General features: G+C 34.2%; 1 protein-coding gene across 6 annotated transcripts in view; it reads left to right on the forward strand.

Annotated features, from left to right (window-relative positions):
• The window catches only part of pcdh15b (protocadherin-related 15b), a 760133-nt gene extending 736781 nt beyond the window's left edge, over positions 1 to 23352 (forward strand). For 4 of the 6 annotated variants that reach the window (XM_039771647.1, XM_039771655.1, XM_039771683.1 and 1 more), the window contains 8 exons: positions 3487 to 3495; positions 5781 to 5891; positions 14017 to 14038; positions 14438 to 14476; positions 14607 to 14680; positions 17746 to 17881; positions 19561 to 21520; positions 22208 to 22290. In XM_039771647.1, coding sequence (XP_039627581.1) covers positions 3487 to 3495; positions 5781 to 5891; positions 14017 to 14038; positions 14438 to 14476; positions 14607 to 14680; positions 17746 to 17881; positions 19561 to 21507 — 2338 coding nt within the window. In that variant the 3' untranslated portion in view covers positions 21508 to 21520; positions 22208 to 22290. Of the gene's footprint in view, positions 1 to 3486; positions 3496 to 5780; positions 5892 to 14016; positions 14039 to 14437; positions 14477 to 14606; positions 14681 to 17745; positions 17882 to 19560; positions 21521 to 22207 lie in introns of all 6 variants that reach the window. The other 2 variants (XM_039771665.1, XM_039771692.1) reach the window with 2 other exon arrangements.
• The last annotated feature ends 200 nt before the right edge of the window (positions 23353 to 23552 follow it).

Consider the following 23552-nt stretch of genomic DNA (forward strand, 5'->3'; position numbering starts at 1 on the left):
TAATTTTGTCTAAAGAGACAATGGGTACATGAATAATCCTGAACACAATTTGTTACAAATAATTTGCCTATTATTCCAAGTAATACTTTAGAAAACTTCATTCACAATATAGATTAGCACCCACTGAGTTTACTAGAAATGTTTCTACGTCTTTTAACTCCTTATATTCAGAATTTCACTTTGCATATTCAGACTTTGAATTTTTATATATGTTTAACTGGTGCTGTATAATATACTTATAATATAGGCAACATGATTGCACAGTGTTTTGTATGTACCTCATACACGTGCAGCTCCTGTAATCTTGGTTCAAATCCTGTATGAAGCCATTGTCTTTCTGGACTTTAAAAACTGATAGATAAATGGAAGCATCACTGTGGCTGAAAATAAAGCATTAATGAAAATTATTGTGAACCAAGCTAGTCAAGGATATCTTGAGCAAAAAAGGAACAGGATTCTAAAAAGGACAGGCAGAAATTTAGTAAAATAACAGGCGGGAGTCTGAATACCAAAGAAGCAAACAGAACCAAATGTCAAGGCCAGAACACTTAATCAGAAACAAAATAAAAAATTGTGAAGCAAAAGTGCTTAAAATGACTTGATGTTCTTCCCCTGAATACTCTAGAAATGCAAATTAGATTTATGTGAACAGGTTTTATAGTCCAAACTAGGACACTGTGACCTGGACTCAACCTTCTTACATAGGGAAAAGGAACTAATGCTGCATTCACATGCTCTTGGACAGACATTAAATCTGGGTTACTGAGAAATTTAAGTGAAGTGAGAGAGTGAAACGCTATAAGTCAAAGCTCTGGATAGTCCTAGAGCATGCAAGTGCAGCACAAAATCATGATGTTGCTTGATTGTGTCACATGACCAATAACTGCCCTAACAACGGTAACAGAAGACTACAAAAAATGGCACAGTCTATGAATAAAACAGAATCTCAAAAATGGTGATACCATAATGATAAAAATTATTAACTCCAGGCAAAACAAAAACAACAAGAGTTAAATTGTAATATATCATTCCCAACTGAAATAAATTCAGATTTCTGAAGTATAGAAGTACAAAGTCACATCCAGGCTGGATTACTGTACTATTCCACTATCATCAGCAACAGCTCTCATCGCCCACTCGGGATTCCTGGCAAAAGTATTCAGAGACTCCAGTATATTCAAAATTGCACTGCCAGGATCCTGATGAGGGTGCAAAAGCATGACCATATCACCCCAACCCTGAAAACCTTTCACTGGCTCCCTGTCCCACTCAGAATTGAGTTCAAGGTCGTTCTCCTCACCCATCAGTGCATCTATGGACATGCCCCCCTTTACTTACAGGAACTCCTTACCCCTCATACCTCCTCCGCTCCGCTGTACACACTAACACTCTCCAAGTCCCTAGAACCAAGCTTCGCAGTATGGGTGATAGGGCTGTTTCATCTGTGGTGCCGAGACTGTGGAACGCCCTCCCTCAGACTCAGTTAGCACATAGGGACCAGTGTTATATATTTTCTGGTGGCAATACTTATAATATTCTCATTATGGTTAATTAATGTACCCTTCAAGTTAAAATACTGCAAGTTAGGAAATTGGTCAACAACCTTACAGTATGCATGGAAGTTCTGCTATACCTCTGTGATGTCACATTGGCCTCACAAAGCATCATGGGGTGCTGCATGGTGAATTTCCAGGAAAATATTCAACGAACTAGGTAATAAGCGAGCAGAGTACATCAACTGTGAAATACACTTTGTTGAACTTCACCAATCAATATTATCCATGATACAAAGAATTCTGGCTATTATGATTGCTCACTGTTACATAGGGGATGCTAATAATGTGGTCATTCACTATACATTTGTTTAAGAATACTTGATTGTGACATACTGAAAAGGTATTAAATTTCAATGTACCATTTTCCTCCCTTATCAAGGATCCTCACTTTCTACGCAATACTCCAATTGTTTGTTAACTGGAAGTGAGTTTAAAGTTATTTCTACATACTGTACTCACAAATGGATACTTCACCGTATTACCTGTTAAATTTTTCTTCAGGCACAGGAATCAAGTTTAAAAGGGTTAATTTGAGGGGTTAGGATTAATTTTTTAAATACACATAATAAGTCACCACATTACATAACCTATCCAAACATTCAATTAAATTAGAGTATCACCATGAATTGTATAATTGTTTAATTCCTACCGACTGATTTCTCAAATCTAAATTTCACACAGCTGTAGATATCAAGCGTGATTGTGTCAAGGACCAAACTAAATTACCTACTGCCTTCTTGTTTGTAGCTTAAGGAATTATTAAGGTGCCTAATGCAAAATCTACTTTTACATCATCAGTTGCCTGTACTAACAATGCATGCAATTCTGCATGGCGTGGAAATCTTTAATCCAGTGTTCTTTTGTAGCAATGGATTACTAAATATAGTTCAATATAACCCTTTAGGGCCTGTCAGTTTGTTACTGTCTCTATAGTAATGCATCCCTGAAAGTTAATTTTTTCAGTAGATAAACATGAAAATGTGCATATTTCCCATAATATGCATATTATGCATTATTGGAACCTATCTTTGACTTTGAGAAAAGGTTTTCATTTACAACTGGTTACAATTGTTTTTCAATCTTGTAATTAGTAACATTAAGTTTTGTATGTGTATATAAAACAATGCCTCTTCTCTGACGAATTTGTTTAAAGCATTCCTCATGAAGGATAGAGTCCTACAAATACATTTCATTGAGGGATCAGCATTAAAGCCTTTTCTACACTTAAGGAAATGGCAAATTTATCCATTTAGAATTAAACCTACAACACAATTAAGTGACAGAAAGTGAAGAGGTGTGAATACTTTCTGAATCCACTGTATATTCATACACACATACACCTTCAGAATACAGTATGTAGTTAGCCGAAGAGAGCAAATTGTATTGTAGTTACTGTATATTGTTGAAACACATAAAGCACCTATCATTTTACAATGCTAATAACTACACTATGTTGCTTTTGGGTTCAGTAATTCATGTCTAAATCATTATGTCCAAGGACTGGCATCCTGAAACACACACAGGTACAGACATCATTGTAAAATTCAACGTTTGACCCTTTCATAGAACTTTTCCTATAATTATGCTAATTTTCCCTAAAACATGGATGTTCTTTTGTTGTTAAATGCAAAACTTACATATACATTTTATAAATCTGACAAACTTTTGATGGTGATTATTAAATTATTCCATTCCTGTTATAGTCTTCATCAGGTTTAAACTCTTAAAGCATCAGTTCTTAACTAATAAGTTAATTTAAATCTACTTTATGTTGTGTCTTTTAGATTTGTTTTGGGGTGAAGTCTTTTTCACATTGCACACTGTCTGTTATAAAATGTAGGAGTCAAATGATATGTGGAAACAGGTCATAATGCATTTATTCTGCCTAATCATATTTTTTTTCTTTTTTTTCTGCCCTTCAACTTGTCAGGTTTAAAGAGTAAGTATTTAGTTTTCTGTTTTGATTGTGTTTCTCAAGAAGGTTCGATTAAATACAAGTTGTGAAAGGTACACAGTTGACAATAATGTAATCCCACAGCTCAGGTTATATTTTTTCCTAACATTTATGTTAGATAACTATAGTTATTTTTATACATACAAATGCAAAACAGTCTTGAATTACATTTTGAGAAATATGGTGTAAGTAAAGCTATGTTATGTTTACCAGACATGATTTACTGGTGACTTCAGGCGCATGCCCCCTGTATTGATATTTAATTAAAGCTGCTCCTTGTTGTGTTCAGTTGCTCTTCAAAACCATAGTAGCTGATCTCACAGGAGGAAATTAACTTAAAACATCAATGATAACCTCACCTCTTATATCATCTAGCGCATTGAAATTTAATTTCTGTACATGTCAGAGTTTGTGTGTTTCTTTTGTGTGGAGAAAAGAATGTTATTCCTGGTTTTATAAAATAATATAAATGTAAGCATTTTTGAATTATTGTATTGAGAATATTATAAAATAGCAACAATAGAATCACATGCTGCTTATAAGCTTTTTAGATTGACTAAACTGTGCAGCTGACATTAGTTGATAATACTAATGTTTCTATATTAGATGATAGAATTGAAGTTGCCTTATTGTTTTTCTGCCTGTATTTGCTCAGTATAAGTGGGTGTACATACAGTACATACTGTATTTATGTATGTTAGACCTGTACAAAACAAAACAACATCACAAATTTCAAAGTACCTAATTAGCCTGTCCAATTATAAACTTTATAGTGTATCTCTAATCAGATGAGGTGTGACTCACCTGATATGTCTTCTCACATCTTACTAATCGTACTAATGATTTAAAAAAAAAAACAGACCTAAAAATATCAGGACATTCTTCTATGTAAAATAGTAATCTCTTTTCATTTTTTGAGAAATCTTAAAATATATCGTACCTAAAATAATATACAAAGCCTGAAGCAAATTAATTAGCCCAACCAAATTAATATTTTCAGAGGTAATGATGATGATGGTTTATGGAGCAGTTAATTTGGGGTTAAGTATCCCATGCATGGCACTGCCACTCTTCTTTTTATGTCTTCTTGTCTCTGGGTCCAGCTGTTTCGGTTGCACTTCTCTCTGCCCGATGTGACCCAGCAATGTTGAACTTTAGTATATAATTTCCATTTCAGTTGTTCAGGTCTAACATAAGGGTGGGTGATTTGAGTGTTTGAAGTTGGCGCTGCTGGTTGGGGTCTTGTTCTTATTGTTTCTTTTTACTTTCCAATGTTGACAGTTTGAGCTTTATTACTGAATATTGATTTCTGTGATTCCATCAAGTTTTATTTTTAAACTTCAATAAAAACGTGGTCACAAGAAAAAAAAAATACCCTGATGGCCAGAATAAAAGTAGAGTTAATACAGAAACATAAGACATTTGACAAACATGAGGCAACCATTCAGTCTATCAAGCTTGTTTGTTTAGCTAATAGCTAAGCTGTCCCAATATCTCATCCAGATTCTTCTTAAAGGTTGCCAAGGTTTCTACTTCAACTGCATATACTTTGTATATTACCTTTTTCTTGTTAGTATACAACAGCAATAAATATGAAAGTATAAATAATATATGAGAGGAGATTTTGTGTAATTATATAAATAATGGAAATATGATATTTATTTTGGAAACCCAGCAGATTACAAATAACCACTTACTATTTGTCAAAATTAGTTTAATTTTACAAATGATCAAACATCTTTAATAAAATGAATGTCCAGATGAAAACATTCATGTGTAAATAATGTGAAAAACTTTTTCCCCATGGAAAACTTTCAACAGTTAAAGTATATTGGCATTATTAAACAAATTCCTTTTAGAACCTGTTCAACCAAAATCCCCCCATCGTGTGTCTAAGATTCTGGAAGTTTTTTTGCATGTGCACTTTAATGTTACCATGGTGCACTTGAATATTCCATGAGCAGAGGTAATCGTTTCTGATACACTGGCACATTTTAAGACCTCACTATTTATAATTAGATGATTTAGATTCTATTAAAAATACTGAATATTAGTTATTCTGCATTAAAATGAATATGCTATCTCTGTTTTCTAAATATTTGTATATAGTATGTGTACATAATTGTGTATGTTGCCTTGTCTTCCACCAAATTACAGAGAAACCAAACATTGTTTAACCACAGTATAAAACTAAATGTAGTCAAATCTAGAGTTTAAAAATTAATATACTGTACGAGCATTAATATGTCTTCCTTCCAATACTTTAACAGACGACAAGCGGAGTGTGCAAAGACTGCAAGAATACAGATGGCACTCCCAGCAGGAAAATCAGCTGTCACTGCTTCTAATAATTTGTACGAAGAGCTTGGGGACAGTACAATGTAAGTACACAAAATAACTACCTCTTTAAATCATGCACTTTTATCAAGTAATTTTATTCACAGCTTTAAAGTGGATTATGTTTATTCATTTAAGACAATTATATGGGGCTAAAGTGATGCAATTAACACCAGAAATAATACAGCAGGCTTGCTAATTTGAAGTTGCCTTTAATTGTATTTTCATTTTTGGTAACAAGTTAACAGAGAGGCTGTCAAGATATTATACAGTATTTAAAAAAAATGTTTATACCTACAAAAAAACACAAAGTTAAATTTTGAAACTCACTTAATTCAGTTTAGGGTCATGGGAGGCTGGAGACTATCCTAGAAGTATTAAGTTACAAGATAGGAAACCAACCTTGGACATGGCATCCGTCCATCACAGATGCCAGTCATGCACACACTCTCTTACTCCCACACTCTTGTTAAGTGTTCTCTATAAATTCAGTCTTGAACAAAACAAATGTTATTTATGCAGGGAAGGGTTTTGAACTACAAAGTGAAAGATGTCACGTATACCTGTGTAGAATACTAGAAATTTAAAAATACTACACAATTCTCAGATAATTTAGGCAGGTGTTTGGAAAAAGTCTTGTGCAATAGCAAACATTTTACAGTAATTTATATTGCTACTAATATGTATACTGCCCTGGTACTGAGCATTGCAGCAGCTTTAAAATAACAGTTCCACAATGTGGTAAAGGTTTTATTGATGAAAGCTTGAAATGTTGGAGTTTCAGTAGTAGCACAAAAACAACTTTAAACACTTGGATTTGTACGTGTACAGACTGAACCTTATTCTCTTGCTATATACAATTATTTTTCCTCTAAATATGACCTTAAAGACCCTCTAAAAAATCTCATCACAAATATCCATATTTTCCTCTGCTTTATGTTTTAAAGTTTAACATTTTCTTTTTCATGTTAAAATTTCATTTTGTCTCGCACTTTGTTATTAGTGTCTGATACTTTATGTACCTTGGGAATTGACTACATAAAGATAACCGTCATGTTTATAGGCTGGAGTAAAATCATTCAGCCTTTGCTGATGCCCAGCTTCCGTGCTCATGAAGAACTATTTCTTATCAAGGTAACTTACTGGTATCACTTGAATTCTGTTTTACATTCCAACACTAATATGCCTATTTTGATTCAAAGAACACTACCTGACTCACAAGCTGTATTTGAAATGTATTATTCTTCTTTCCTCTTATATACAAAACCCAAGCCACGTATAAAGACTAAGATTACTGATAGTATCCTTTTAATGCATCTGTCTGTTCTTTTCTTTCTTTCTTTGTGTTTTTTTTTTTTACCTTCACTTGCTTACCGTTATCTGTTTCCTGTCATTTCCATTCTGTTCCCATTACTGGATTCAGGCATCAGTAAGTAAACTTTTCCCATAAAAATGTTAGTGCTGTTTTTTAGTTATACAAGAAAAAAACTGTTTTACTGATGCTATGCTTTATAAGAGCAGTAAAGTCATTATGCTCTTAACTTGTTCATTTTGCGCAATTTATTAAAGCAGCACATGTTTCAAAACAACTATACATGTTCTATGAACTTTAATTTTTCATAGAGCACACGAAAAATTTCATAGCATCAGATTTTTTTCTGTTTGTCCGTTCATCACTTCCTTCTACCTCTGTGCTCAATTGTATTAGACAAGTACATTTATTATATAATACTTTACTGGCTTCCTTATACTCACTATGCATCTCATATTACCAGAATTGAAAATTAAATCAATTACACTCCTGGTGTTTGTTTTTTTGTAGTTTACAAAGTAATTTAAAAAGTTACTTTTTAATTGCAACACACATTCAGTTTAGCTTTCATAACAATCATAAGTAAATAATTACTCATATTTGCATTGTTGTTAAAACATATATGTATCATAAATAATACAAATTGGGATTATTTGGTCTATGCTGGCAGCATGGCGCTAAAGCAAGAAGCAAAACTCATGGGTATGCCAATCTGTCTTAGGGCAGACTCGTGTGCACACTCATGCTTATTCATACCAAGCACAAGGAAACCAATAAACAGTGATCAATTCAGAAATGAATTCGGGTTCCTTGAGCAGTGAGATGGTAGTGAGTAGAACTCGGTCATCAAAAGTATAATATTTATTATATAATTCATTCATCTGTGGATTTTCTGACTGTGCATTGTCCTTTACAGAGTCAAATAGTGTCAAAATCTGTAGCATCAGTTGTAAGGCAGGAACCAGCCATGGATGAGATGCAAGTTCACTGGCAAGGACCATCAAAACACAATTTATAGAAGTGCAATAACAAGTTATATTTTTGAATACATATTGCAAAGAGTGAAATGGCGGATATTAGCATTAGAAGGTTGTCTTCCAACAGTCTGAGAACCTTTACAGCTATTACTAAAACACACATTTTTTAATGGAAAAGAGGCTGAGTTCAGTTTCCAGTACAATGACATCTATTGCAATTTACAGTGTGATTCTGTTTTTTCTACTAGAAGGACTAAAAATATCCAGTGCATATAGATAGATAGACATATGTAGGCATATATAGATTTTTAAGTTCAGTGTAGCTTGTCTGCCGTTTCTAAATCAAGTAAATTAAAGGTATTTCACTTGCCGAAATGAGATAAATCTTGTTAGTGACAGGACTTTATTTAATTGCCTCTCAACAAAGGCTGATGACCTGCACACCATGTAGTACTAGTAATGAATAACTTACGATACCAATTTTATCTTGAAATTCTAGATTATTAAGGTAAAACAACCTGATAATGAACATTAGTGCTCATTAATGTTATACTTCTACTGTTATTAGCCCCTTCATTAGCCAAATGATACAGTGTGAAAAAATAATTTTATTCTTGTTTCACGTATTTAGTGACCTGATTAGCATATTAAATCATAATCTGTTTCCACATTTTAAAACCAAAAAAACACCAGAAATACATATTTAAAAAGGATTAGCTATAAGACTGAACTGTTTCTTTCAAAAAATAAATCGAGAGCACAAGGTTTTCTCTGTTTCCCTGCATCTTTCCTTATACCTCATTATCTTCTTTTCTTTCAAGTCTTTTTCTTCTCTACCATTTTCAACAAAGCAGGGGAAAAAAGTCTGTATTAGAAGAAGGAGACCGACAAAGACTCATAAGCACATTTGCTGCACGTGCTATTGTAGCCCACAAGCAATCAAGCATCAATGGATCTCTCAACAACAATCTTCCAAAGTCTTCCAGCAACATTACATTTTTATCAGATGAAAATCCATTAACCACCAAAAATCCATTGTATGTTGAAGGCATTTTCAACAGCCCTGGTGATCCTGGGACACCTCATAAGAGGAAAGCTCTTCAGATGAGACACTCCAGAGGTTTGAAAGAATCACTTCTAAAATTCCCTTCTATTGAATCTCGCCATGCATGGACTCTGCCATCCCGGATAAACAGAAAAAATGTGTATGATGCTTTAAACAGACAAGTTGTTATGGATCCAGTCCAATGGGAACTTGAGCTAATGAAAACTGAACAAGAAAAAACTTTTGATCACGGGATGACAATTAGTCCAGCCTGCAAGGACAGCAGGACTAAACTGACAGTTAAAGAGCAGGCGAGGCAATTTGAGCAGCAAGCCTTACAAGAAATGAAACAACACAGAGCACGTGATTCAAAAGCTCAGCAGCCACCTCAGCCACTAAATCTTGGCTCCACTGAAATACAGGAAACAATGGTTGGTTCAGATCCAAATAGCAATCCAACTCCCATTGGTCAGCAGCACATCTTTGCCTCCACTCTCTCTCCTGATTTTCAAACTGCTGGTCAAGGTTTGCCCCTTACACCCTCAATTGTCATAACTCATTCTGATGGGTCACCACCTCCAAGTCATAAGCCTACTCCTCCTCTCTTAAGGAAAATTAGTTCTCTTACTCCAACTTATCTGCCACTGGAACCCAGCATAGTAAAGGCGCAGCTCATTCCAGAACCACCTAATGTACCCCCACCACCTCCTCCTCCTCCTCCTCCTCTTCCTCCTTCTCCTCCTCCTCTTCTCTGTCCTCAGACACCACCTCCTCCTCCACCTCTGCCACCAATATCTTTATCTACTTCAGTTAAAAATTCTCTTCCTCAACAGCCTGCCATGTCATTCCCCATGCTTTCTTCATCCCCTCTGCCACCATCACTCAGTAAAAGAAATCCCCCACCTCTTGTTGCACTTCCTCAGCCAACAGGTGCCAAAAAAGAGTTAAAGGGGATTCTGAAGAATATACAAAACTTAGCAGATATTGAAAAGTCGGTGGCCAACATGTATAGTCAAATAGATAAAAATCACAAAGTACCAAAAAATGTTCCTAGGACAAAAGTGTGTATAGAACCTGAGGTGCAAAATGCAGAAACTTCAGATGATTCAAATAAGCAAAATGGCAACTTTAACTGTATTGTAGAAGAACTGGAAAAAAATTTTCCGTCACAGTCCACTGTCTTGTAATTTTTCTTTTTATCTGTTTTTCATTGTCTTTTTATGTTGTTTCTGTGACTGTTTGTAAATATTTTTTGCATATTTTAATTTTCTTATTTCACATAATTTTATAGCTTTCATGATATCTTTATTTAACTTTCTTAAAAATACATCTTTTATATTATTTATATGTCAAATGAACAGTGTAAATTGACTACCAAACATATTTGATTAGTATATTTTAGTTTTAATTGTTCAATGCTTTAAATGAAACAGAAAGTATCTGAAATAAAATGCAGAAAGTAATTTTCACAGTATAATGGTATAATAAATGTACACCTAATTAAATGTCTTAAAATAGTTAGAAATAGTGAAATATCTGATGTCATGTTTATCAGAAGTGAGAATGTGTTGAAAATGGACAATCATACACATTAAAAATAGATCAACACACATAGAATTATATTACTATAATATAATAATGCAGTCTTCCTGTAAAATTCCAGTGTAATTCCTATATGGTAAGTGTCTAATGGTTGCTTTGATGGTGTGTCTTTGTTGTTCCATTTCATATTTTTTTTCTTTTTCCTATAACTTTATCTATTCTATATTCATTTAAATATGTAAATTCAAGCTTCAAGTAATTATAGTATAATTTGTGATTCAGTGGTTCTTAACTAGTAGGCTGCTAAAGAGACTTTAATCATCCCATTTCTTTAACTCCAACACTATCTTCCTTCTGCCTGTTAAACAAGATTAAAATTTAATGATATAAACATATTACTGAAAAGCTCAGTAACCACCCTGCCCTGAGAAAGTTATGTTTTACCTTGTTGTCTTTGAGGACTGCTACTCACAAATTGGTATGTTAAATTGGAACAACAAAGTACATGTCCTTTAATTATTTTTCACATTTATTATTAAGTTGTATCATTTGTTTTAATTAAAGCTGTTTAGTACCAATAAAGCTTTACAAATTTTAAGTTAGATCATTTTTAAATCAAAAAATTTAAATGATAAAAAAATTACTACACTGTAAATATAATGCCTTCCACAGGTATTTATACAGTGAATCCTGTACAAGGAACAAGAAAGATTGGAACTACCAGAGGGTCCCAGACTTGCAGCAGTTAATTTATTTAAAACTATGCAAGTTCTACAGTACTTTCATTTGTTTTAAGTTGATTTGATTCAGAACACTATTTATAGTCAATTAAAATATGGAATGGAACTAAACAAAAGGCTTAATTTTTCTAAGTGATAAAGCACATAGTAATGTGCACAAATATCTAGAAATAAAAGATGACATTCTGTACATTTGCTTCATAATTATCTTTTTATCTCATATCTTTGTGCTGTCATTGTGACCTCATTGCCCCAAAACCTAGAAAAGACATTGTCTGTCAGGTAAATCTGTGATCATACTGTATGTTATGAATCTCCATGTTGTTCAATTTGTTGTGCAGTAAAGCAACTATGCCTAAAATAAATATTTAATTTTATATTATACATACTGTTGCCAATATTAACCATTTTGAAACTACATTAAATCACAAAGGATGCTGGGCCTTATTTCAATATAGTATTTTAAACAGAAATACTTCATGGGGTTTCAGTCATGTCCCAATAAACTTCTCTATTACTTACAGTATGTAAAGTACAAATCATGCATTTTGGTATTGTTTTTACTTTCATTCCATATTAATGTTTTTCCTCATGCTCTTCCATTGAAGACATTTTTAAACTGGATGTCAGTATTTAATTAACAAAAATTCTCCAGCAGGCTGAGGCAGTAGTGCTGATTAGTTACCTAATCAATCATGGTACTGATTGCTACAAAACAACATAAAATATCAGCAGGTTTTGCTTAATTTAGTAACCATTGACCCAATAAGCAGGTATTTAATCACACTACATTGCTAATGAATGGTGTGGTGACACACATCAAGAGGAAAATAACTTTAACCAAGGGGTTTTGCATAGCATTCTAAAGCATTACAATCAGAAAGACTACACATGGTAGAATGACAGCCTGCATAGTCCTTCACCTTTTAGTCATTCATGTGCCACAGCAGAAGCATTTTTATAATAAGCATGGATTCATCTGAAAGCAATCATATTGAAAACCAATGCAGAAAGATTGCCACAAACAATCAGTCAATGGAAGTTAACTGTTTTTTAAGCAATTGCCTTGTACTTCCTTTCATTTTAACAAATTTATTCAAAACTAGTTACTCCATCCACTTTCACACCACTGTTATTAATGAGATGTTCCATATGATTTAAATACAATGGTGAGTTCTCTTAAGATACCAGTTTATTTGGATGAACTGGTTTCTTGTAATATTATGTCTTCTTTATATGGTGTATATATAGAGAGCTTGACTATTTTCAACAAATAGTTTTTATTTTCTTGGGTCTTTTTTTGTTCCAGATATTCTTATAGCATATTAGTGACTGTTGCTTAGCTTCAGGATTTGCAAGTCATGAATTGTTCATATTGTTTAACATGATAAGAAAGGATACTTGTCTTTTATACTTATAAAAATGTTTGAAATTATTGCTACTAAATAATTCTGTTTTTTATCATTTATAATATCAGTTTGATGTTTACAGTATTGTTTGATGTGTACTTTAAATGACAGACTTTTAAAGTTGTTTGTGTAAAGTATCAGTAAATTATCTAAATATGGATCAATATAACACTTATTTACTTAACAAATTGCTAGAATGGGGCAACTCTTTTTCATGCTATATTTAGAAAATTAACAGCACAACCCAAGTTGTTGTGTGTATGTATGTGTGTGTGTGTGTTTTTTTTCCTCATTTGCAGCCAGCAGTGTTGTCACGTCCAGGTTTCTGGTGCTCAGGACTCTACAGAATGATGCTTTATCTATACAAATAGGGAAATACATGCTAGATTGGGATATAAAATTAATTTCTAAAAGTCTTCCCAAAGTTACAAATCATTGTATAGTGATAAATCTTCATTTTAATTCCTCATTACTAGCACATCAAAGCACAATTGCAGTAATTTGCCTGTGATAATCAGTGGCATGTGTTGAATTTTAATTCAAAGCCATTATACTTTGCGACATTAGAGATTAAAGGAGATGCTCATCTCTTGTCTATTATTTTTTTACCAATGTCATTAAATGTTTTTCCCAGCTCGCTATCATTCAACTTATTTAATCATAACGTAATGTTAAAATAGTTTTCTCACCTACCTCCGAGAGAGCATGCCTATAAGACATTTCTATAAAGAATCAGTCTTAAAAGGGAATGTGCAGGTCTTTATCTATATTGCATTTCCTTCCATCCCAAAGATCTACTTTCACTTTATTCTTTCCATCATTAATTGCATTCACTTGATAGATTACAAAAACAAATTTAGAAAGTGGTTGAAAAAATATGGATATGACAGTAATTTTATAAAGAAGATTCATGCTTAAATGCAGATTGAATGTCTAATTTTCTTGGTATGCCATGGCAAGAAGGAACGCAGTATATACTCACTAAGCCTGCATGCATTTCGGAAGGACACATTATCACAAGGTAATAAGCTTCCAGCAACAGTTTCAATTTTATAGCTCTAGACATGATGTAATTATTTGTCCTAAATATATTTCTGGAGATAAAATCAATGGTGAATCTTTCATTTATTTTTCTTTCTTACAGGCGAAGATTTGGACGACAAGAGGTAGACTCTTTTTTTTTTTTTTATTGTTTATCTTAAATATTCAGAATATTTGTCTTTTTACTAATTACATTTTGCAGAATCCTTCAGACTGCATATTCTATGAGCTAGTTACTCTCTCTTTTTCAGCATTGTTATATTCTTATAAGATACATTGTCCTTACCTTTGCTGACATTTGACTTATTGATGGACCATCTGTTGTTTACTGAATAGATGACCAATTACTTTAAACACTGATAAAGGCCTTACAGCACTGTCAACTGGAAGTCTGACTTTAATCCTTTAGTACAGACTGGACATAAGAGCCAAAGGGGCCTGTTCCTTTATTCAATGATTATTACCTCTTGAGATATTTTCTGTCGGGTTTCACTTCTTTCTTTCTCTCTGCTAATCATTGGCAGCAACAGCAATTGCTGAGGCCAGCCCTTCTAAGACCAGAGGTACATGCACATTTTTTATTCCATTTACACAGACATTGCCTCTTTACCAGTTAACAATAATAAATGTATCTAGACTTACTTTAAAAATTAAAAAAAAAAGCATTTGAGCATTTGTTTTTTGTTCACTTAGGAGCTCTCAATGGAATCAGGCATAGATCCAGGCCAGGACTATTATACCCAGGATTATTATAATTATGATCATGGGTAAGTGAGAGCTGCTTCTTTTAAACTAGAATCAACAATCTGCTAGTCCTTTATTGAGTATTGTTGTACTCTAAGTTACTGTACATTCATTGCATCCGGAAAGTATTCACAGGGCATTACTTTTTCCACATTTTGTTATGTTACAGCCTTATTCCAAAATGGATTAAATTCATTTTTTTCCTCAGAATTCTACACACAACACCCCATAATGACAACGTGAAAAAAGTTTACTTAAGGTTTTTGCAAATTTATTAAAAATAAAAAAATTGAGAAAGCACATGTACGTAAGTATTCACAGCTTTTGCCATGAAGCTCAGAATTGAGCTCAGGTGCATCCTGTTTCCTCTGATCAACCTTGACATGTTTCTGCAGCTTAATTGGAGTCCACCTGTGGTAACTTGGAAAGGCACACACCTGTCTATATAAGGTCCCACAGTTGACAGTTCATGTCAGAGCACAAACCAAGCATGAAGTCAAAGGAATTGTCTCAAGGCACAAATCTGGGGAAGGTTACAGAAACATTTCTGCTGCTTTGAAGGTCCCAATGAGCACAGTGGCCTCCATCATCCGTAAGTGGAAGAAGTTCGAAAACCACCAGGACTCTTCCTAGAGCTGGCCAGCCATCTAAACTGAGCAATCGGGGGAGAAGGGCCTTAGTCAGGGTGGTGACCAAGAACCCGATGGTCACTCTGTTAGCTCCAGAGGTCCTCTGTGGTCTGATGAGACAGAAATTGAACTCTTTGGTGTGAATGACAGGTGTCACGTTTGGAGAAAACCAGGCACCGCTCATCACCAGGCCAGTACCATCCCTACAGTGAAGCATGGTCGTGGCAGCATCATGCTGTGGGGATGTTTTTCAGCGGCAGGAACTGGGAGACTAGTCAGGATAAAGAGAAAGATGACTGCAGCAATGTACAGAGACATCCTGGATAAAAATCTGCTCCAGAGCGCTCTTGACCTCAGACTGGGGTGACGGTTCATCTTTCAGCAGGACAACGACCCTAAGCACACAGCCAAGATATCAAAGGAGTGGCTTCAGGACAACTTTGTGAATGTCCTTGAGTGGCCTAGCCAGAGCCCAGACTTGAATCAGATTGAACATCTCTGGAGAGATCCTAAAATGGCTATGCACTGACACCATCCAACCTGATGGAGCTTGAGGGGTGCTGCAAAGAGGAATGGGCGAAACTGGCCAAGGATAGGTGTGCCAAGCTTGTGGCATCATATTCAAAAAGACTTGAGGCTGTAATTGCTGCCAAAGGTGCATCAACAAAGTATTGAGCAAAGGCTGTGAATACTTATGTACAGGTGATTTCTCAGTTTTTTTTTTTTTATAAATTTGCAAAAACCTCAAGTAAACTTTTTTTACGTTGTTATTATGGGGTGTTGTGTGTAGAATTCAGAGGAACAAAATGAATTTAATCCATTTTGGAATAAGGCTGTAACATAACAAAATGTGGAAAAAGTGATGCGCTGTGAATACTTTCCGGATGCACTGTAAATCCATTCTATTAGTATTATGATGCCTTTTTATTAAGTTTAACTATATTACTATTGCTGTGTATTTGACTGTGCTGCTTATGCTCTTAAATTTAAGACTATATAACTGTAAAATGTAAAAATACTAAAAAACATTGTACATCCATAAACCATGCAGTAATTAAGGTTATAAAATATATCATCGAAAGTGCTGAACTCCACATCTGAATGAAAACCACTAAGCACTGCTGAAAACCCAGCTAACTGAAGCTTTGTATGTCTGCTTTATCAAGGAGCTGTAAAAAGGAGACTTTTTGTATTTGTCTGCCTTTTAGGACTTCATTACTTACATTACTACAATATGTCTTCATCAAAACAACAGGCAAAAGAATAATAGGCACTAAAAATCCATGTAGATTAGAAAGTTTATATCGTATGCGAAGAGAGAGAAATCAATGGAAGGTAAATTAAAATAAGAAGTACAAATTGGGCTTAAAGGGATTAAACAGAGATGTGTAACTAGTAGGTACAGAAAGGCCTGGATAGTGCATGAGTGTTGTACCGCAGAAAGATGGAAAAAATGTAGTTTTTTTTTTCAAAAATATTATAATAATGTATTTGGAAAATACAGTAAATGGTTTATATAGTTAAATAAGGTTTTTGTTCTCTTTATCATCATAAGTTTTTTACAAGTTATAAATGCGTAGATAGACTGTACATTTTTCAGAATATATAAAATGTGTAAATCAAGTTAATCTGTTTTCACATTGATTAAAATTAAATTCTGCATCTTTATAAGCGCACATTGGACTCAGTGTGACAGGCTGCTTATAATTCCAGCTGGAAGACTTTACATGTGCTTACAGAAAATGCAGCTGCCCATATTAGAAAGAACAGGGACTTCAAGTTCATTTTTGTACTACTACAAAAATTTTTAAATTCTCAAAGCTAGACAATCATATGTGGAAGAAAGTTTATAAACATAATAATGCAGTCATTATATATGAATTTGTATCCTGAACGTGTGTAAAATAGTGTTAAAAGAAATAATTAATCTTATGATAGCAGTTTATTACTGAATTTGTTGAGCGTATCTTCACTTCAGAACTGAAGTGCTGGTCCCATTATAAAATTAGCAATATGTGAAATGCTATAAGACTAAAGATAAACAGATTTTTAGTCAAGTAAAAAAAGAAAAAAATTGTAAGTAACAAAACTATTTCTTTAAAAGTATCAGCAGTTTTCTGTTTCAGACATAAACACAAACCCAATTTCATTATAAAACTCAGTGTTAATGGGGATAAAACTGTTGAAAGATGTCTTGTTCTATAAGAAATTTATTAATTAATTTCTTTTTAGGGCAGCGCAGTGGTAGCGCTGATGCCTCGCAGTTAGGAGACCCGTGTCCGCTTCCCGGGTCCTCCCTGCGTGGAGTTTGCATGTTCTCCCCGTGTCTGCGTGGGTTTCCTCCTAGTTTGTTTGCTTTTTTAGTCAATTCTGTTTAATAAATAGAATACTGAGAAAATATATTACATTATGGATAACTAAGTAACAGTAAATAAGAAAAAAATACTATTTTTTTGTAGATACGATTTACCGCAGTATGGAAGTCGTAGGAGGCTAATATCACCTTCAGGAATGTATGACGAATATGGAGAAGTTATAATGGAGGACGATGGGAGCTACTATTATAGCCCACATGGCTCTTCTGCTGATGGAGAGGTGCAGTATGTTTATGTACTTAAAACAACTGTTGTTTCATCCAAAGGGATTTTTTTATATTTAATGTTTTCTTGCCGTACCTGCCGGCAGTTGGGAGGCAACGGGAGGCAGCAAAAAGCAAGATGCAAGTAAACCATACAAGAAATCAGCACAAAAACATCATAAAAATGTAACTACATAGTCTCCAGTAGTGTTCTTTTCAATTACCCCAGTGTTGTGGTATTTCATTTCCAAACTGATAGTTCTGCCTTTTTTGGCTTAATATCACGTCATAATGGTGGCATCTTTTATTTGGAAGTTGCTGCATGCAGCATCCCTCTGTGTTTGTCTGCGTAAGAAAGAAGGGATCACCCACCTCCACAAACTTTCTTTTTTTAATCACAAGGGTGTTTAAAAATAAGATATGTTTTTCTTTACCATGCTTCAATATTTTTTTAATTTCTGAATTTCTTCCTTAAGGGTGATTCAAGTGCCAGGTTCAGACACTGCACTACCATTACAATACATTGAGAAGACTGTCAGTTTTGCATTGATTATAAGCTTTTTTATACTTTGGAAAAGACAAATGATCCATTATTGTACCTTTTCAAGGCAATATCAAAAAGCCGGAAGCAGTTTTAATTGTATTTATTGTAATAATATACTGTGTAACTAAAATGCACTGTCATATATTTTATTTCTTCCAGCCTTAACAATATTCTTCATCTCAGGATACTTTGTTGTTCCTACTGTATAGAATGAGACATGCTATGTTGTAGGTTTTGAAAAACCAATACCTGCTTTTTTCTAACATACCACTGATACTAATCACAGTTACTCCTGATGAATTTTGCATTTCATACCTACTTATCTTAAACAAGCAAGGGTGTGCATTTTTCATCACAACTTAATCATATTGATACTGAATAATGCATGTATAAAGTCACTGAGCCTGCAGTTTGTCTAAACCTGTTTCCATATCTTGGAGAACAAAGGCATACTGCACATTTATTTATAATAAAAAATGGACAAATATCATTAATTTTAATATTCATTCTGCATAATCTTACACTTTTTGAGAATAAAATGTTTGACTTTTCTAACTTGATATTTAATGTTTTAACCTGAATATTAATCATACATAACATGTAATATACTATGTACAAGTCTGCTGAAATATCTTTCTGAATGATTTTCTTAGTTGTCATTTGTGCATCATTTACAAATACTGTATAGATTGAATTGCCAATAATAGTCATCTTTGAATAATTACCACTTCAATTGTTATTCATTTTTAAATACCATCTATCATAATTAACTTGTATAAAAGTCTGATTATGACAGATACAGTATCATTAGAGATCTAAACATCAGACTGGCAGATCTATAAAGAATTATATAAGGAATGTCATGGTTTGGAACTTATTTCAGCATAGAAGTAATGGAGCTATGGCATATTTACAGATTAATACCTTAATGGTGCTTTTGTTTTAAGAGAAAGAATTAGTCATTTTCTACATTTAATAAAAAGTAGCATCCGAATTATTACAATATAACCTAGTGTAATAAGAAATTTTAAAAGTATACATTTTCCAAATAACAGATGCAGATTTCACTTTTATATGATATTGAAAGCTTTAAAGTTTACAATTTTTTGTCAATTTAATTTAATTTAATTTAATTTAATTTAATTACTACAGCTACCTGTACCGAGACAAGGCCCACCAAAGAGGCCTCACCCAGCAGGTTTAAAGGGTCGGATACAAGCGGTGGCAGCTGGTGGCCCACCCATTACTGGGCCTGGGGCACAAAAGATGGCAGATGGCAGTGGGGATGCAGCTGGTGCAAGGGCTGCAAATGTTGGAAAGAAACTTAAATCAGTGATGAAAATCACTAAATTTGTGGCAGGCAGAAAATTATCAACAGGAACAACAGATCAGGGTATTGATGCTGCACCGCCCCATCCTTCACCTTGGAGAAAAGCAAAGATATTTCCAATGATTCTTCAAAAGGTTAAGGGAGGTGGTAAGGACTATGCAAAACTTGTATCTGCTCGGCGTGTAAGCAGCCAGGAAAGCATAGCAAGTGGCTCATCTGGGAGCATGGTTATCAATGGAAGTTATTTTCAAAAATCATCTGAGGAGAAATCATCTGCAAAAAGAAAATTGGGAAAGGTCCTTAAACGAATCAATATTTCCAAGAAACTGCAATCCCGGCGCAAGTCTGAAGGGTCAGTTAGCAGAAGTTCAGCAAATGTAACTGAAACTGAAGACTCCAAAGTAGCTAGTGATTCTGAAAAGGAAGAGAGAGCATCTAGAGTTTCAATCAGTGTTACAGCTGAAAGTGAGCCAGAGAGCAGTGCATCTGAGGCTGAAAGTGAGTTACCCAAGGATGATGAGGATGCATCTTCAGCTAGAACAAGTGTGGCATTGTCCCAGACAGATGATAAGGATTATCTTAAAGTAACATTAGATCAGGATGAGACAAATGAAAGTACAGTAGATTCTGATGAAGAACAAGAAGAAAATCCAGAAGATTCAGAAGAAGAGAGTAAATCTAAGTCAGAGACTGGCAGTGGTCAAGGAGAATCAGAAGCTGAAGAAGACAGTGAGAAAGATGAAGAAGACAGCAGAAGTGCAGTGTCAGAAGACTCTAGAGTCACTGATGACCAGGAGTCCATATCTCAAAAGTCCTCAAAATATAGTTCAGAGAAATCTGTAAGTGGTTCAAGTAGAAGGTCTTCAGGAAAATCCAGTGCTACTGTAGTTTCTCAAAATACTCCTGTAAGCAGTAAAAAATCAGGAACAGCGGCTGGAAGTTCACTTCATAGTCGATACAGCAGCAGTGCAGCAACTTCAGAAATGAGTGCTTCTGAAGCAAGTGAGTCTGAAGATAGTAAATCAATTAGTGGTAGTGTAAGCAGCAGGGTGACATCAGCTCATAGTTCAACAAAGAGTGACTCAGTATCTGAGCGTGGTTCTATAACATCAAGAACTGCAGGAAGCAGCTATAAATCCAGGATTTCTACCCTAACAGGAAGATCAGAAAGTGTTATTGAAGAGGAAACAGAGGAAGATGATAGTGAGGCAACTGCTTCAGGAGATGAAGATGAGGAAAGTAATGATGAAAGCAAACAGGATAACGATGAAGTAGGTAAAGAAACAGAATCCATGACATCCATTGTCAGCAAAGCCACTGTTTCAACAGAAAGAAGCAAGAGCAGCCAAATGACTAAAAAGTCTGGTACTATGAGTAGTCTAGGGCAAAATACAGCTGAGAGTGAAAGCCAGTCAGAGGCAAGTGATAGTGATAAAGATGGAACACTTTCTCGAACAACAAACATTTCTAAGTCCACTACTGTAAGATCAAAAACTTCAAGCAGAACGGTTAGCTCTTCCATAAGTGACAACGTCAGTTCAGGAAAATCAGTGGCTAGTGGTCAGTCTTCCAGTACAACACAGCACACCAAATATTCTGCTTCTAAGAGCAGTGGAAGCACCAAAAGTTCAAAGTCAGTCACTTCAGCAGCATCAGAGGGTAGTAGCAAAGACACTACAAGCAGAACAACTCATGACACAGAAGAAGATGAGGCCTCAAATGGTGAAATCTCAGAGTCAGAGGCTGGTGGTGATTCCACATCATTTTAATGTTGGCCTGCAGGTGCAGTTTTATTATTATTTCAAAAGTGTTTTCTGCTGTGGTCTGCGTGACAACTTTTTTCTTCTCTTTGCTTGGTAAAATACTATAAACCACTTTCATTTGGAGAGAACTGGGTCACTGAAGCATGAATCTTAGCGATACCTTGCATGACTTTTTCTAAGTGGCCTGAAAATGTTTTCCTGTATCATACATTTTCAAACCTTTGATTTCTCTTTTCTTATAACTTTTTCTGGAGTGAATTATATTTAGAATACTGGTTATGTAGACTCTATACAACAAGTATGCTCTTGAAAAATACTTATACAGCAGAGTTTTTGTAAAATGTCTTCCAAATATATATGTATTTATATCTCTTAAAAAAGTAGACACATTTTGAAAAATATTCCCTCTTGACATTTTAATGTTCTGTGATAACTATACGCACTGAAGTCATTTGTATTTTGTTTACTGTTAGCAATATTTATTACAGTTTATTGTGGTTATATTTTTTAATAAAATGTGTCTACATTTTTGAAAAAAATATTATGCAACAAGAGTAGTTTGATTTCTAACTATTGTACGATTCTAGTTTGAAATAATAAATGATGGTTATATTTAATAATTTATATTAATGTTATTTTAAGAGATATCTATGAAAGGAGTGTCTTTACAGATCAATTAGTAATTCTTCTTATTATCTATTTGCAGCTGGTTAGAAAGAAAAAAATCAAGCTTGTTATTGACCGTGAGTATGAAACAAGCTCAACTGGTGAGGAGAGTGCACCAGAGTCACAGAGAAATCGTCTATCGAATATTAATAGTCGCAGCAATTTGAATGGCAGCATCTACATTGCTCAGAATGGCTCAATTGTTAGGACAAGGAGAGCTGGCCATTCGAACAATTTAAAAATGAGCTCACCATCCAGATTAGCAAAGCAATTTAAGAAACTTGATAAACTTGCTGTGACTCATGAAGAAAAGGTTCCTCTCAACAGCCCATTACAAGTGGGTGTTTCTCAATTACCAGTGTGTATTTCTTCAAATGCTGATGACAATCTTAATACGAGACCATCAAGTGGATCTTTAGCATCAAGTACTACGGGACCAGATAGTATAATTTCCAAATCCAATATAGCAAAAACAGGGATTGAAAGAATGAGGAACATAGATGAGCAAGAATCTACAGTTGACAATGAAGATATTAAAGAGCCTTTAGAATCACCCAGCGACCAGACACAGTCTGATGAAGAAGAACTGTGGATGGGACCATGGAATAATCTTCACATACCAATGACAAAACTGTGACTTTTTATTTTTTCTTTCTATTTATAATGAAATTATACTTTTTACTCTCTTTATTCTAATGGATTAAATAATTTGTACTGTGACCACAAGTTGAATATCGGAATGAAACAGTTCACTCTACATATATATAAGCACTTATATTCCTAACTTTTGTAACAGTTACCTATGTAAATTGCTTGAAAGAGATGAAATAACTCAGTATAATGTGATTTATTCAGCAAACATCATAATGGTAAATATTAAACCAAATATGGTAAATGGACTACTTTAAATCAATTGCAGTGTATCCACAGGATGGTAAAACAACACTTTTCTAGAAATCTGAAAAAAAAACAGTTTCCTATAGTAAAGCTGTTTCATTTTGATTATCTTTTTTTATTTTACAGAGGTTTCTAAATAAATGAGAGTGCTTTATGTGTTTGTTTTTTTTTTTTTGTTTTTATGCAAATTACATTGAGTACATTAAAAATGGCCTGAGTTTTACGAATGCTGATGATTCCCTTTTTCAAAAGTTTTACTAACTTTAAAAATAAAAGTATAAAACAAAATTCAAATGAGTCATTATCCTAACACCTTTATCCTAAGCAGGATCATCATAGAAAGAAAGTTTTGAGTATAAAAATGGACTGATACCCTGTACAGGAGCACTCTAAATCCATAAATGTATAATTTGAATTTTTCATTTAATGATGTCATTGTATGGTGTAAGAAAATTGAATTTCCTGATAATCACCTCAGGCAAGATTTG

The sequence above is a fragment of the Polypterus senegalus genome, chromosome 1 (assembly GCF_016835505.1).
Source record: "Polypterus senegalus isolate Bchr_013 chromosome 1, ASM1683550v1, whole genome shotgun sequence".
In the NCBI taxonomy this organism is placed as follows: domain Eukaryota; kingdom Metazoa; phylum Chordata; class Cladistia; order Polypteriformes; family Polypteridae; genus Polypterus; species Polypterus senegalus.